Consider the following 17,384-nt stretch of genomic DNA (forward strand, 5'->3'; position numbering starts at 1 on the left):
TATTGAAACTCTTTTTATTGTGGTCAGTCTCTGTGCAATAGGCTCATAGGGGTAATTACTGTGGGAGATAGACCTAGAGTGGAGGCTTACCTAGGAAGGGCGTATCTAGCACATCAGTTCAGTTTTACAAATATCCATACACCCCATCTACATTTATCCCCTAGGCTGCCATAATAAATGAGCATGAACTATGTAGCTTAGAATAACAGAAATTTATTGTCTCACAGTTCTGGAGGTCAGAAGTCTGCAATCCAGGTGTCAGCAGGGCCGTGGCCTCATTGAAGGCTCTAGGGAAGAATCCTTCCTTCTTTCTTCCTACCTTTGGGTTATCAAGAACCCTTGGGGTTCCTTGTCCTGTAGATGCAGTTCTCCAACTTCTGCTCTTCACATGGCATTCCCCCTTCTGTGCCCGTGTGTTCCTGTATCTCTCTTTTTTCTTCTTGCAAGGACACTAGTCATTGGATTGGGGTACACCTTACTTTAGTATGGCATCATTTTAATTGAACTAATTACATGCAAATATCCTATTTCCAAACAAGATTGCATTCTGAGGGTCGAGTTGGACATGAATTTCTGGGGAAAACTGTTCAACCCAGCATACCACTTATTATGGCTAGATGATGGTTAGATACTCAGTTCACCTCTAGGAAAAATCTGGCTGTGGGGACCAGTAATCATCTTATGATATGGGGCAATGACCCTGACAGGTATGTGTGTACATCACTGGGTAGCATAAAGGCACTTTTCACTTACTGAGTGTGAGAGGTAACCTGGGAGCGCCACACGGTAGGAAAAAAAGAGTGACAAAAACACGAATTTACTCTAAAAAACACATTGTGAGTGCATATGATGGGCCAGGCTTTGGGTGAAGGACTGGACAAAGAGCGGTAAATGAAAGAGATGTTACTCGTGTCCCCAGGAAACATACAGTCCAGCAGGAACAGACATGCAATAAAGAGGTACAGAATATAGATACACTTGAAATTTTAAAACTGAAAAAGTGTTATGAGATGGACAGAGTGGCCTGTGAATGAGAACAACTAAGAGGAACGCACTGGGATATGGTGGTCAGGCAGAAACACTGACACCACGACCTGAAGGCTGCGCCAACAACAGGTGTTTCACTTCCTTCATCAGTCTGTCGGGACCGCTGCTGAGCAGAGACTTCAAAACTCAGCAATTAGACGAGGGTGTTTGTAGCCTATCCCCGACCTTAACTGTTGACTTGTACTCTAGATAGAAGCTCTGTCTGCCATTTTCCTCCTCACTTTTACCCACCCTTTCCCCACCCTGACGGACACAAATGTGTATTTTTTCTGAGTCATTTGAGGGTTACAGATATTTTAACTTTTTAGCCCTACAGTTTCAGAATGCCTAAGAAAAAGGATATTTTTTTTTTACTGAACTATAGTGCAATTATTATTCTTAGGCAATTTAACATCAATGTTATTATTTAATTATAATTCATAATTTAAATTTTCTGAATTGTCTCAATAGTATACATTACAAATATATTTTCTTCTGATTCAGAATCCAATCGAGAATCAAGCATTATATGACCTGCCTTCTTAGTCTCTTTTTTTTTTGAGATGGAGTCTGCTCTGTTGTGCCCAGGCTAGAGTGTAGTGATACTATCTCGGCTCACTGCAACTTCCACCTCCAGGGTTCAGGCAATTCTCCTGCCTCAGCCTCCTGTGTAGCTGGGAATACAGGAGTGCCACCACACCCAGCTCTTTTTGTAATTTTAGTAGAGATGGGGTTTCACCATGTTGGCCAGGATGGTCTCGATCTCTTGACCTCATGATCTGCCCGCCTCAGCCTCCCAAAGTGCTGGGATTACAGGCAAGAACCACCATGCCTGGCCTTAATCTCTCTTAATCTACAACAGTTTCCCAAACATTTTTGTCTTTTATGACAAAATTTTGAAAGAGTCCAAGTTACTACTTTGTAGAGTGTCCAATAGAGACTCAAACATATATTGGATGTGTAGTATAGTTTTTGATGTTTTGTCAAAATGCTTACTTGTAGATTTGCAACGAACTGAAATTGCTAGCGACCTATATGGATGCAATTCAAATCATCCTGAATCAGTTTCATGGGGGTGTGAATGATATTTTGTTAAAGGGGGAGCGTTATGAAACAGTAAAAACTAGTTTCTTTGCTGCAGGACTATATAAAAGGTTAGTATATAGCTTTTATATACTAACAGATATTATAAATCTTTAAGAGGGTTATAGAATACAGGGTTTCCCAAACTTATGTGATCACAGAACACTTTGAGGACCATATCAGCTATCTATTACTGAAAAATTACCTACAATTTATGGGCTTAAAATAGCAAACATTATCATCTTATACAGTTTTTGAGAATCAGGAATCTAGAAGTTTCTTAACTGGTGGTTCTCATTCAAAGTCTCTCCTTAGATTGTAATGAAGATATTACGTGGGGCTGCAATCATCTGAAAGCCTGAAGAGAGCTGACAGGTCTGCTTTCAAGGTAGCTACATCACGTGGCTGTTCGTAGGAGGCCTAAGTTCCTCACCATGGGGCCCTCGCCATAGGGCTGCTTGAATATTCTCATGACATGGTAGCTGCTTTCCCCCAGAATGAACGATCTGAAAGAGATCAAGGAGAAAGCTGTAACGTCTTAGGACCTCATCTCACATGTCACATATGCTCACATCTACTAATGAGGCACTAAATCCACCCCACATTCAAGAAGAGGAGAACTAGGTTTCTCTGCCTTTCCCTTTTGCAGGCTCTAACTTCTGAATAGAACAGTGACAAATAATTTGTGAACATATTTTAAAACCACTATAAAGACCATGTTGAGGGCATAGAATTTTTTATAATACACTTTAGAAAATATTAGTTAAAATGTTGAAAGCATTTAGAGTTGACCGCATGTCGTGGCTCACACCTGTAATCCCAGCACTTTGGGAAGCCAAGGTGGGCAGATCACCTGAGATCAGGAGTTCCAGACCAGCCTGGCCAGCATGGTGAAACCCTGTCTCTACCAAAAATACAAAAAATTAGCTGGGCATAGTGGCAAGCACCTGTATTCCCAGCTACTCAGGTGGCTGAGGCAGGAGAATCATCTGAATCTGGGAGGCGGAGGTTGCAGTGAGCCAAGATCGCACCACTGCACTCTAGCCTGGGTGACAGAGCAAGACTCTGTCTCAAAAAAAAAAAAAAATATATATATATATATATATATACACACACACACATATATATGTACACATATATATACATATATGTGTACATATATATCTATACATATATATACACATATATATACATATATGTGTACATATATATCTATACATATATATATGTATAGATATATATAAGTTAAAATGTTGAAAGAGTTCTGGGTGAGAAATTAGAAGGGGGTGTGTCTGAAATCAGACTCACTTATTAGTTGCATCAACTTGGGCTTTCTTTTAACTTTGTGAGCCCGAATTTTTATGTAAGTAAAATGAAGGTAATAATAATATTTATCTTTGAAGTATCTTCGGGTTGTTGTGATGACAAACCAATGCTCATAAAAACTCTTTACCAATTATAACGTACTACACAGATGTTCACACATACTAAAATTGTTGGCCAACATAGGACCTGTCAAAATAAGTGAAAACTACATGTGTGACTTTTCATATCTAAAAAGCTCCTCTTCCTGTCTTCCAGAAGAACGTCACATGCATGGATGTGCTTAAAAATACTTTTGATGAATCTTAGAACAACTCTAAGGATTTTTAACCTGGCATTTGTTATCTGCTCCATTTGCTTCTTTGCTAGATACATAGAATTTTGTCTCTGCAGGGTACTGAGTTACTTTGTAAATTAGTGTAGTTTTTTTTTTTTTAAAGAACTTCATATACTGCTATAACTTCCCTAATAAGGAGGCTATTTTCCTTCTACGTCTTATAGGCTGGCTCCAAGGCAGTGCTTAAATAGAAGTTCAGGAAATATTATAAGCAATGGAATCCTCATCAGAATAAATACAGAGTTTCCCATGGCGGCCACGTGGCACGACCAAGCAGGTTTGGATACATGAGTCTTGATGGGATATGCTTGTCCAAGATTTAGTCTCCTTAGTTTAAAGCCATATCTCATTATAAAATGAACCACACACACTAGACATAAAAAATGTTACTGCCAGCCAACTGCAATTTTTAAATCCAAAGAGCTTAGAATACTTATAGGCATAATCTTGTTAATCTTCATAATACCGTGAGGTAAGTCAACGTATCATCACTCTTAGAAAAAAGTGTGACAAAACTTTGTTTTATTCTGAGTCCCTCCCTGTGTTTTTTGAAGACCTAACCATGTAACTATTATTTGAATATTGAATATGGTTCAGTTCTAGTAAATAAAAAAAGAACATATGTATTACGGCTCAATTAGGACAAGGGTTCTTAACCTAGAAAGATCTATTGGTCAATACATTAATTAGGACATCAAGTTTATACCCTGTGTCAATGTAACTGTTTATTGCTTAACTTAACCTCCTTAATTTATTATAGTCATTAGTGTCTGTTAGCAAGAAACAATGTGCTTGAATTTTACGAGAGTATGTGGTTAGCCTCTTTCTGTCTCTGAGCTGGGACGTTCCTCACTTGATCTTCTCACCTTACACTTCACACAGGACCAGCCTTCCTTAAGGAATGATTATCCTTCCCGGTAGAATTGTAAATAGTCATAAGTCCTATTTTGCATCTCAGCTTACAAAGCTATAAAATGAGAGGATGAGATTAAGTGATCTCCAAATAATCTTGTATATCTAAAATTCTGAGTTAATGATTATCTGTATTGATACAGAATTAAGGCAACAATGATAGAAATAAACACTCCACATTAGAGTATTTGAGACAATTAGAGTTATTTGTATGTTTTCATAACTATGTAAAATTACTTTGAGGTTAATACCTTCATACTAATTAGTGGACAGAACTGCTGCCACAAATATTTGATTTAGGTTTACAGAGCATGACTTCTAGGAAGGTGAAAGTCACCTGGCTTTCAGAGAGGAAGCAGGGAAGAGACTTTTGCTATATGGTTTAGCAACAGATGTTTGGGGCAGCAGGACATAACCAGGAATCCAGGAATTTAGACATCATTGAGGAAATGGACTATTAAAGAAGCATTGCTAAACCTGTCAGGCCAGATCCAAGTTTTATAGAGCCCGAAGCTTATTCAATTATAAAGGCTCTCTTAACAAACAGAATACAAAATTAGATATGAAAATGTACATTTATTCAGAAATGAATTCCACTAGAAATGAATATTACTTTGAATGCTCACAGCTCCTCCAACAGCATCCAATACAGGAAAAGTACCATGGAGGAGATTTGGAAAAAGACTAGTCTTAGCTAATTACATTTGAACTATCTTACTCCTGTAAATTTCATAAAAACTATGGCCGTGTGAATGTGTTGCTAACCCCCAATCAGGGTCCCTGGAAGAGGGCTATGAGAGTGAGGCACCCAGAGCCTGAGAATATTAGTTTCACATCACATCCACTGTTGTCTGCATGTCTACAATATTCCATAGACAGTTCAATCGGAAGTTCATATAACTTAAAACAGTGAAGTCATTAAACTAGAGGTAGATCTATATAAACAGTCATAAAAGTTGCAGAATATATTATTAAATGAAAAAACAAGGCCTGGGATAATATGTATAGCAAATCCCATGTATGTAAAAAAACTAAATATAGCCATTAAATGTGTATGAGTGTGTTTGTGTGTGTGCCTATGTGAGTATAATATATATTTGATATATATTGAATTCTTTTTTTTTTTTTTTGAGATGGAGTCTTGCAGTGGCACAATCTCAGCTCACTGCAACCTCTGCTTCCCGGGTTCAAGTGATTCTTTTGCCTCGGGCTCCTGAGTAGCTGGGATGACAGGCACACGCCACCAAGCCTGGCTAATTTCTTTGTGTTTTTGGTAGAGACCGGGTTCTATCTTGTTGGTTGGGATGGTGTTGATCTCTTGACCTCGTGATCTGCTTGCCTCGGTCTCCCAAAGTGCTGGGATTACAGGCATGAGCCACTGTGCCCAGCCACATATCAAATTCTTAACTGTGATTATATTAATATTTGGAGGTTGGATGAGGTAATGGGTTATTTGAATTTTTGCACAACAAAAAATATTCATGTGTTACATGTGGGCCTCCTATTAATAACTGCACATCCCTCCATAATTTCAGGCATCCCACTCTTATACCATCATTAGCCATCTTTCCAATTCAATTATCCTAGAGCTTCACTCCAGCTATTTTTGACTCATGAGGATCCACAATCAAACCTCCTATCATTTCAACATCCCCACTTCCATCCTTACCCAGCTTAATTTCCATGGTCCATTATTACTGCCACTGTGCATACACCTTACTGCCCAGCTACCTCTTGCTTTGTCAAACTTACTTGGCAAAACTCCATCCCTGCTTGACTCCAACTCTCCTCCTACTCTGCCCCTGCGACTAAGCAGCTGAATGTGGCTGGAGGAAAAACACACAGCTCATGCTGACTGGTCTCATTTTAAATTCCTCACCTCGCCTCAGGGGACTTTTGGTGCTGCCCTGGAATCCTTCTCCATTTTCCCCAAGTCTATTCACTCTCCCGCACTCCTCGGTGGCTGTTTCATACTTTTTCCTCCCTCTTCAAACCTCCATGCCTCCTCTGCCATCCTCATTCTCGGCTTTTGACTATGCTTACTGTTTCATTAAGAAAATAGAAACAAGAGAAAAAATACACCAAAACACGTTGCACCCACTCCATGTACCCACCTACTTCTGTCCTGCATTCTGCCCTCTGTCCTGTTCTGCGGATGAACCACCAGGGCTTCCATCTCAGCCCAGCCCTCCGCTTGTGCACCAACCCCATCCTCTTCTTACCAACCTAATGACATTGAGGCCAGATGAGTCCACAGGCTGGTAGGTACAGTGCCTGGGGCCCATGATACTTTTAGAGGTGCCTTTAAAATCGTAAGAAAAACAGGAACTTCTAGGCCAAAGAAAATGCTTTAATACATGTGTTAATACATTCACTTTTATATAATGCATAATAGTGTTAAAATTTTTAAATATATTTTTTAAAAAATGTTTAACGGAGGAAGGGGCCCATGATGGCGAAAGTGCCTAGGGCTCATGTAAATTATAACATAGCCCTGACAATACTGACATCTTTTTTCTCGTTCAGCATCAGTTTACCCCTTTCTTTTAGGGTACCCCCCACCCCGTCGGCAAGCATACTGCAATTTTTGCATCTCCCCAGACCCTGTCTTGATTAGCCTCTTTCCAACCATTCCCCATTAATTTTCTGCCTCTTTTTGTTGTTGTTTAAACAGCAAAACTTCTTAAGAGATGTGTCGGTATTTACTGTCACCAATTCCTCTCCTTTTATTTTCCCTTGACCTCAAGTCCTCATGCCTGCTGCAGCACTAAAGCCGTTTTCTGACAGGGTCTCAGTGACCTCCGTAACACTAAATGCAGCCACCAGTCCCAGTCTTACTGCTTGTCCAAGCAGCAGCATTTAAATCCTTGGTTATTTCTTCCACTTATACCATTTTCTTCACTTGCCTTTGATGTGGGAAGACCATGTAATTTATCATCAGAATAAAGACACTTTTGAGAGTGAAAGGTGGGTGGTACTACCACAACTCACAGCTGAGACACAGGCCTCACCTTGGACCATCTCAGGCAACTGGACCTCACAGTCGCCATTCTGCGAGGACACCACACAGCTGGCATTTCCTCCTCGTCACTGGCTGTTTCTGCTCAGTCTCCTCACTGTCCTCCTCCCCCAGCCTCTGAATATTGGAATTCCTAGGGCTCAGTCCTCAAAGGACTTCTCGTTCTGTATTCCTGTAGGGCTAATTATCACTTGCTGTGCCCTGGTGTGCTATGCTGTTAATAAAATGCGGAAATGCTGCCATTTCAGCCACTCTGGCCTCACTCTGGGACCCTCAGACCGACCCAGGATCTAATTTCCAAAAGGTTGACACCTGACCCTTTAGAACTGCGTGTCTGTACTTTGATTGGTTAGTACCATTACTATATTGGTTGTTAATTATTTTGAATAGCACCTTTGTGCTCCTTTACAGGGCTTTAAGTAAACTCTTCGTGGGTATTTCCAGCTGGGACCTTTCTCCTGAATTCCAATTGTCTCTGTTTGAATACATAGGGGTATTCTGCACTTAAAATGCCCTGGTTTTCCCTACAAACCTGCTCCTCATACAGGCTTCCCCAAAACTCAGGTCATAGTATCCTTTCAGTTGCTCAGGCTCCATTTCTCAGGGTTTTCTGATGGTTTGTTTTATAAACTCCTCTCTTTCTTTCATACCTCTTATCAAAGTTATCAGCAAATACTGCCAGCACTACCTTCAAAACACACGTGCTCCTCCTCACTATCTCCACTGCCCCATTCTCTGCCGTCACCCCTCCCCCGACCGGAGCAGGAGCTCCTGTCTCCCAGCCTTCGCGTTTGTCCCTTTCTAGTTATTTTCAACACAGCAGACAGAGTGACCCTGATAAAGCGGGAGGCAGCTCATGTCACGTCTCTGCTCAGAACCCTTCCATCTCACCCAGAATCAAGGCCAAGCCCTTACAACAGCATCAAGGCTCAGTGCATCTGGTCCGTGCCATTCACTCATGACCTCTGACCCCTCTCCTTCTCTTCCCAAGCCTCTCTCAGCCATGCTCGTCTCCCTGCTCTTCTGTGTGTGCCAGGCACACTCCTGCTTCACAGGCTGGACCCTTGCAATCTCTCCCTGCTGACCCTCTTCTCGCTCCATGCTGCACACAGCTGGCTCTGCTTCAGGTCATTAATTAAAGGTCATTCACCCTCTTGGTGAAGCCATTTTTAACAAATTATAGCCCCCACCCCGTTGCCCTTCCCTGCTTAATTTTTGTCCACAGCACTTAGAACTACCTCACGTGTTAGATTCTACTTTTATGGTCTTTGTCAGTTTTGTTTCGCTGTAACTGCAGGGCCTAGAACAGTGCCTGAAATGTAGTGGTTGCTCAGGAATTGTAAAATGAATTTTATTAGGAAAACATGCCAAATATCATTTACTAATCTGTAATTGTTGGGAAAAGTTTTACTATTATTCAACTTTACTAATTATTAATTAATACGCTGTAGTGAAAGTCCCCCCAAAACACAGCAAGAGGTTAGTCACAGCCCTGTTTTAGAACATTTGCAGAGAGTTAGTAAAATAGAAATTTTGTGTCTTCTTCGGAAGTTTATGTGCTAAAAGACATATTGTGCAGATTTACACACTCAGGGTCGGGAGAGAAGGCCGAAGCCCACACTGAGGCCAGGAACACTGTGTTCCAAGCCAGTTCATAATCAGGTTAATCTATCCCAGCCTGTAGTCACACTGCTAAATGCAAGATAACACGGTGGCTACGGAACTCTTGCTGGCAAAGCCATCTCTCTCAAATAGCACTGAGGACGGAACTGACGAAAGGCAAGAAACCAGGCCTTCTAGTCCGCAAGGAAGATTAGCAATAGAAGAAAATTATAAATGAACCGCAGCCGTGGAGGTGCTGTGAGGAAAGTGTGCCTACTCTTCCTTCTTTCCTTGTGATACTTAAAACTGACTCCATGTGAATCCCCTTCTTCTGTCATCCGTAGCAATCCTGTGTAGACACGTACCTATCTCTTATTCTGTCCACTTAAGAACAGCTCAATTGACTAAGTTAATCAGGAAAACAGAATCAAAAACCTGAAGGATCATTAAAAATTCTAGTGGGTGTTTTCTCGTGTTTTTGAACGTTAGCCTCTGAGGAATCTCTTTAACATACCCATACATACAGATACTCACAGTAGAAACCCCTGAATACCTTCGCAACCCTGTAACTGAATATTACTCACTTCTCAGCCCTTCTAGGAAAACCTCCAGTGAACATCACTTCTTATTTGCAAAGAGATGGGAGTTACCAGTTACTTACTCTACCCTCCCCACTACAGAGACATCCAAACTAATCTCAAACTTGGCTCTTTTTTTTTTTATTTTTGTTTTTTGAGAGGGAGGTCACCCAGGCTGGAATGCAGAGGCACAATCTCGGCTCACTGCAACTTATGCGTCCCTGGTTCAAGTGATTCTCCTGCCTCAGCCTCCCTCGTACCTGGGATTACAGGCACCCCCCTCTATGCTAAGTTAATTTTGGTATTTTTAGTAGGGACTGTGTTTCATCATGTTGGCCAGTCTGGACTCAAACTCCTGAGTTCAAAGCCATCCATTGGCATTGGCCTCCCAAAGTGACAAGATGGCAGGCGTGGGCCACCATGCCCAGCCCAACCCTGGTTTCTTTACCTGTTAGAAAGGAGCTCACTTTAGTGACTCACTCAGGATGAGTGTAACATCAGAGAATTTTAAAAGAATCGAGGAAGTTAATTTTACATACAATATGTAGGCAATTTAATTTAGTCAATGATGCTCAAATTTTCCCTTTCCTTACCCAAAATAGATAATAAAAAAAAAAGACGGTAGGTTGTTTTTTATATTTTCATTTTCCTATGATGTTCCTGTTTACTACAGTAGTTAGGAGGTAGGATAAAAATGGGCACATGTTAATGCAATTATTAGGAAAAGTATATACATTTCAATCACTAATCACCAAACTTACAGGGAAAGGTAGAGGTGGGAAATGCAGCAGAAAAGTTAACTGGAAGAAATGGGCGTTGTTGTGAGTTAGGATAAGTTAGTTAATTTTTTTTTTTTTTTTTTTTTTTTTTTGAGATGGAGTTTCACTTTTGTTGCTCAGGCTGGAGTGCAATGGCACAATCTTAGCTCACTGCAACCTCCACTTCCTGGGTTCAAGCTTCAAGCGATTCTCCGGCCTCAGCCTCCCAAGAAACTAGGATTACAGGCATGCACTACCACGTCCAGCTAATTTTGTATTTTTAGTAGGCTAATTTTGTATTTTTAGTAGAGCTATTTGTATTAAATAGCTTTAATTTAAATTCATTTCCACTCACTTCCGGTTTAAACAGCACCGGTAATTTAAAATTATGAATTCGTAGCATCTTTTTGCTTCGGGAAAAATGGTTTCAAAATCAAATGTAAGGATCTAGCAATAGAACACTTTTTTTTTTGTTTCTCAGCTTTCTCCTCTGCCTTTCATATAAACTCACAAATGTTTGAATAAATGGCTACAGAATTAATAATTTTATATTGTGTATATATAAGTGTACATCATTTTATATGCCTCTACTTTACTGTAGTCAAAGACATTAATATATCCATTATTTCACAAAGTTACATTTTTGAAGAGTACCTAAAATCTACTGTTAACAAAGTTCTGTATACAATATATTAACTATAGTTCTCAGGCTGAACATCAGATCTCTAGACTTATTCAACCTACATAATTGCACTTCGTAGCCTTTGATCTCCATCTTCCCATTTCCCCCTTATATTTTATTAGCTATCATTATAGATACTAATAATGAATCTAGTGAAATAAATTAGTAAAAATAATATAAACTCATAGTAAAATAGATTATGTAAAAGGACAGGAGAAGTCAGTGATACTTTTTGTCATTGCGTTGTTGCGTTTCCCACCAGTTTAGGAATCAGAGTAGAAATTGTTTGGTAGCTCCAGCAGTATTAGAACTCATTTTACTGATCAAATACAAAGCAAAACAAAATGGACAAATATTTGAGAAAGTGGTTTCTTGCTATCTAATTCAGAGAATTCTATTCTGTGAGTGATTCCAAGAATCAATTTGGGTATTCCTTTTATTAAATTTCAGAGAATATTTCTCTTAATTGAAAACGGTATGACCTACATCAGAAACACACATTTGCAGAGCTGTGCATTTCACAGTGCAGTTTCACATTCAGTACATCATTTGATTCTCACCAATCAAATCAAGTCACTAATGGCAGACAGGGCAGTAGAGATACACCTGTTTCACAAGGGAGTTAGCCACAAAAGGGAAGAAGTGACATAAGGTCATAGAACTGATAAATTGAAGAGTCAGGATTTGAATCCAAATCATTTGGCTCCAAATATTTCCAATATATTGTGTTACCTCTCCTCATTTAAGTGAGTGAATACGATTATAGTGGTGATAACTACTGAGGAAATTCAACAATTTATATAGGAGCCTTAAATTACTCAGATATTCAACTGGATATTTTTGGTAGCTTTGCAAATTGAGACACGACCTGAGGGTCACTAAGGATAAAAAACAAAACAAAACTACGTTTCCAAAAAAATGATATTTTTATACCGCTTATTTCTCAAATCTGTACTTTAACAAATGTTTTTTGAGCCAAAAGCTTCCGAAGTGTTTTTGTGGAGAATATAATCTCTTCTCTGAACTATAGACTTCATTAATTCTCCATAGCTTGCTATATTTCCCATTGCTTTCCTCAGAATGAAAGAATCTAGAATTCTACATTCTCCTCCCTCGTGATATATGAGGTCTACTTTAATGATATTAAAAAGTAAACTGTACCTACTATCTCATAGGCATTTTTTCTAATTACCCATAGTGAGCATATAAACATTACTAATATTTCTAAATAAATAGACATATAAAGCAGTCATGGCATTATTATATTAAATGTGACATAAGCCCTTCTAGAGATACAGATTCCTTATCATATGATATCAGTTTGTTAACATGAGACCATTTGTCTGGGAAATGGGCCATGGGTATGACTATTTGTCCTCTAGAGGTTCTGTGAATATTTATCAATTACCTTTTGGGTTTTGCATAAATATACACAATGCTCTTTATTCACTAAAGAGTTAACCTAAGATGGAAAATTTATTCAAGCAAACTCTTTAAGTAGCTAGTGTCTATAATGATAGCTATTATTAGTATCTATAATGATAGTCTTGGTACAGCCTCATGGTCCTGGATGGTATAGAAAACACTTGCCCTCTCATAAGCTTCCAGCGGCATGAAATTCTGCAAGTACAAGTTGGGATGCCGGCTACAGCAGAACTCCTCTACAGGTCAGGGAGGCCGTTTTCTGCCTCAGAGTCTGACACGTAATGGATGCTGAAAAAAAATTTGTTGAATAAACGAATGAATGATCCAGTAGCTATTTTGAAGGCCTTATCTACTCTATTGCTCCATTAATTATCTCTAACCCCCAACAACTTGTACTGTCGCCAGTGGGGAAGAATTTAGGGACCTTCTTCCCTAATAAATGTAAACATCATGTATGCAATTATAATTTAGCTAAAAGCATTAATAAAAATGGAAAGAGCAAATACAGGGGTTGATTGGCAGAGTGACTGAAGCTGATATGAGCTCACCAAAAGGAGAGACAGAAGGTTGAACTGTGATGAGCTAGAACTGGAAGGCCCTGGCTCCACCGATATTTAAACTAGTGGTTCAGTTCAGTTTAGAACAATTCAACAGACACTTACTGTATGTCGGGAGCTGGGACACAGTGTTAGGTCCTGGGGTTGCAAGGTGTCTGAAAGTCAGGAAACAGGGTGTACTTATATTTAAAGAGTATTTTAGTTACATTTTCAAATCTGCTTGGTATGTTTTTCCTCAGCCTCCAGAAAACTTTCCAGAAATTTAAATACCTCTAAATTTAAAGTTATGGGGTAATATGAAAAAGTATAATAAATACACTATGTTTTTCTCTGTTTTCAGATTTTTTGACATTCCATAGTATATGACAAATGGACGTATTGCTTTAAACATACTGAAGATATTATTCGAGAATGTAACATTCTATTTAAAATAAGTTTAGCCTCTTTCCTAAGTTTTCAGATACACTAAACAAAGTTTATATAGACAGATTCCTAAGGAACTCTAGTCAGAAGAGAAGGATATGGAAAAGCTCATTATACAAACTAAGGATATGGAAAAAACTCATTATAGAGATTAAGGGCTACAGTAGAGACTACGTAAGAAAAGGAAGAGGCCTGCTGCACAAGCTTGAGGTTATTGTTCTGTGGGACGTAGCAGAGGGTCAGGAAAATTCACGTGTGGTGCTGTCTGAGCAGGTTTTGGGAAATGAATGACATTTTCCAAGAGGACAGGTGGGGAAGGAGGGCCAGGCAGAGGATGGGAATAACGCAAGAACACAAAGCAGGGGATAGCATTATATGTTCAGAGAACTGCAGCCTGTTTAGTATTGCTCAAAGTTCGATGAAAGTCAGAGTTGTGTGGGTGATGAAAAGTAATCAGCATAATATCATGTAATATTTTACTTGCCTTCTTCATAAGTCTAATTTTAATTTTATCCTGTAGAATGGATGGGGGAATCAGCAAATGATTTTAAGTAAAGGAGATTATTTGCTCAGACTTGGTGAGAAAAGGCAATAGTCTTCATGGTTCTTTTTCTTCTTTTTTTTTTTTTTTGAGAGGGTCTCTCTGTTGTCCAGGCTGGTACACAGTGGTGCACCATGGCTCACTGCAGCTTTGACCTCCTGAGCTCAAGCAACTCTCCCATCTCAGCCTCCTGAAGAGCTGGACTACAGGCATGCACCACGACACCCAGGCTGGAGTACAGTGGCATGACCATAGCTCACTGTAGCCATGAACTTATGGGTTCAAGTGATCCTCCCACCTCAGCCTCCTGAGTAGCGAGCACTACAGGATGTACCACCACACCCATTTTTTTTTTTTTTTTTTTTTTTTTTTTTTTTTTTTTTTGTAGAGATGGGGTAAGGGTGAGATTGGGGATTAGGAGTGATGTATTGTCTATGCTGCTCAGGCTGGTCTTGAACTTTTACAATCCTGCCTTGGCCTTCCAAAGTGCTGGAATTACAAGTATGAGCCACCATGCCTGACCCCCATTTTCCTTTTTAATATTAGCATTCTTACCAGGTAATATTAGCAAAAATGAAATAATTGAGTTTCACATGGTTTCTCTCTCCCTCTGGCAGAGAAACTAGATAACAGTCAAAAATCCGGAAGGCAAGCAATTTAAAGGGGAAACTAAGGATAATCAAGATTTGACCATACACTTTTTATAATTGTTGAAGTATTTACCTTCTTTGACTCTTCCTGGACTGAGCCAATGTAGTCTGGAGAGTAGAAAGGACCTTAGCCAAGGAGCCAGGAACAGGCTTTCTGGATCTCATTCTGCAATTGTGTGTCTCGAGACAAATTGCTTCGCTGAGTTTGTTTTCTGATCAGGAAAACGAGGAAGTGCGATTATATCAAGGCTTCTCAAGTTCTACTTTTATCACAGTCACCTAAGGTGGTTCCAAAATATACAGATTCCCAGATCTGACTGGAGGATACAGTGTAGAGGTGGAACTGAGGTCTCTGTAACAGACTGGGCAGAAAGTGTAATGTCGGGTCCTGCCACTTACTAACTGGGTGACCTAGAGTAAGTTACTTCATGACTCCTATTTTTCTCATAGGTAGAGCAGAGATGACAATATCTCTACTTCATAGAGTCCTGGAAGGGTAAAATGATAGAATGATTTTTAAATATCAAGTATATTGCCTGTCACATAGTATTCATTCAACAGATGTTATATATTATTTGTATAGCACAGAGTATGCCGTGTGTGTGTGTGTGTGTGTGTGTGTGTGTGTGTGTGTGTGTGTCTGTGTGTTTGGTGCAAGGCAGATGCTCCATGAATATCTGTTGAGCAAATAAAAGTTGTGGGTTTTTTTTTTTGCAACTTCTTTTGTTCTCAGATCTGAAACTATTAGCCTAGGAATTACTTCCCCAAGAAAGGTAAAGCTAGTTTGAGCAAACTGCTTAAATGTGGTGCTTAATCTTTGCTCTCTTAGACTGAGAGCCTCATAATTTAAAAAAATGATTTAAAGATGAAAGTCCTCCTGGAGTGGGCGAGCTGAGAACGGAAGGGAATGAGCCCGAGAGACTGTTGGCCGGATCCAGCCGGCCGCTACGTAATCCACTCCAGTGACTCTCACCCAGGTGCGCATCTCCATTTTATCTCACAAGATGCCGTCAAATGGTCAAAGTCATTGTAATTACAATTGATTTTGAATCACAGAAAAGCAATATTCCATTTTCCGTGTTGTCGACCAAGCAGAAAACAGAACAACGTAACTTTTAAAAAGCTTGAAAATCAGGGCTACCAAAAATAGAAAGCGAACTTCTATTCCCCAGGAACGGGCTGATGCAGACCATCCGCGCACACCGAGCCGTGTGCTTTTTCCGGGTGGCGGTCCCTCGCCAGGTCCTCGGCGTGCGGTTCTCGGCGTGTGGAGCCAGAGGAGTGACAGTTTGGTGCCGGCAGGGAGGAAATCGCCTCGCAGTCTCTGGAGGTGGCCTCCTAGAAAGATCGCCGGGAGGGGAGGAGCCCCGATTGTCCTGGAAGAAAAGCATGGCCCCATCCGGGAAGTCGCCGCTCGCCGGGAGCCGGGGCTGGCGGCGCTGGGTCCTGGAGGTGGCAGACGCCGGAGCTGCCGGCCTCGTCGCCGGGGCCTGAGCGCCAGGCAGGGGCTTGGTGCGCGCCCGGGAAAGACGCACAGCCGGGCGGACCTGCGTGGGCTCCGGCCGCGCCCCGCCGCGCGGGGTTGGGGCTGACCCTGCGCAGGGCTCACCCCGGCCCGGCTCCGCTCTGCGCGGACGGGAGCCGCTCGCTCGCGGCCGGGATCCCTGGGCCTCGGCGGGGCGCGGCAGCCCCTCCTCCCCGCGGAGCCCGCGCTTCCGCCCGAGCCCCGGCGGGGGCCGTGACCGTGGCCCCGCCGCGCCTTCCGCCTGGGAGCTGCCGCCGCCCGCCCGCGCCCTGGTGCGCCGCGCCCACAGGCCGCGGGAGCCGGGAGCGCCGGGGCCCCGGGGCCTCCGCCGCGCCACCGGGACGCTCCCCGAGCTGGACGTGGGGAAGGTTCGGCCCGCTCGGCGTTTCGCCCCCGCCGGGGACGGGCCCCTGGGCACCTGCAGCCGCCCGGGAGCGGGGAGGTGGCCGGGCCCTGGCCAGGGGCGGCCGCCACCGGGGACTGGCGGGGAGAACGGAGCCCGCTGAGCCGCCTTCCTCTCCCAGACTCGCGGCGAAGCCGGACAGCTCGACGCCCGGAGCGGACCCCGGCTCTCCTGCTGCCGCCGGCGGGCGTGTGGCGGGGCATTTCCGTTATCCTCTCAAGACACCCCGCCGCGATGCCTGCTCTGGCGAGCACAGCCTGGAGTCGAAGCCGACTCTGCCTCCTCCCCTCCCTCCTTTCTTCCACGCACCGTCGTTCATTTATTCTTACCTTCTTCCCCAGGGCGCCAAGACAAACGTGGGCAAGAGCGAACAAGTTAGGATACTGCCAAGTGTCTGTGTGTTGGGGCGAGGGGTAGTGGTAAGGGGGGAGAAAGTGATGAAAATAAAATTAGAAATCCCAGAGTGTGTAGCAACACACACACACACACACACACACACACACACACACACACACACGAGTTCCCAGCCCGTTAGTAATA

At 42.0% G+C, this 17,384-nt stretch overlaps 1 protein-coding gene across 4 annotated transcripts; it reads right to left on the reverse strand.

Annotated features, from left to right (window-relative positions):
- Positions 1-197: 197 nt before the first annotated feature.
- On the reverse strand, positions 198-17,179 carry LOC141585371 (uncharacterized). 4 transcript variants are annotated; one of them, XM_074404427.1, is made up of 3 exons: positions 14,990-17,179; positions 2,543-2,615; positions 198-451 (listed from the first exon to the last, which is right to left on the reverse strand). In XM_074404427.1, exon 1 carries the CDS (start codon positions 17,045-17,047, stop codon positions 15,950-15,952), a length of 1,098 nt encoding a protein of 365 aa, XP_074260528.1. In that variant the 5' UTR covers positions 17,048-17,179; the 3' UTR covers positions 198-451; positions 2,543-2,615; positions 14,990-15,949. The 4 variants fall into 4 exon arrangements, with proteins under 4 accessions (XP_074260528.1, XP_074260527.1, XP_074260530.1 ...); XM_074404429.1 differs by lacking the exons at positions 198-451; positions 2,543-2,615 and adding exons at positions 7,296-13,033; positions 13,408-13,457; XM_074404426.1 differs by having other exon boundaries at positions 198-2,615.
- Positions 17,180-17,384: the final 205 nt, after the last annotated feature.

This window comes from Saimiri boliviensis, chromosome 8, assembly GCF_048565385.1.
Source record: "Saimiri boliviensis isolate mSaiBol1 chromosome 8, mSaiBol1.pri, whole genome shotgun sequence".
NCBI classification, from domain to species: Eukaryota; Metazoa; Chordata; class Mammalia; order Primates; family Cebidae; genus Saimiri; species Saimiri boliviensis.

Bases quoted from the DNA above. Each gene is read 5' to 3' on its own strand.
- LOC141585371 (XM_074404427.1), bottom strand. From the start codon at position 17,047: ATGCCCCGCCACACGCCCGCCGGCGGCAGCAGGAGAGCCGGGGTCCGC.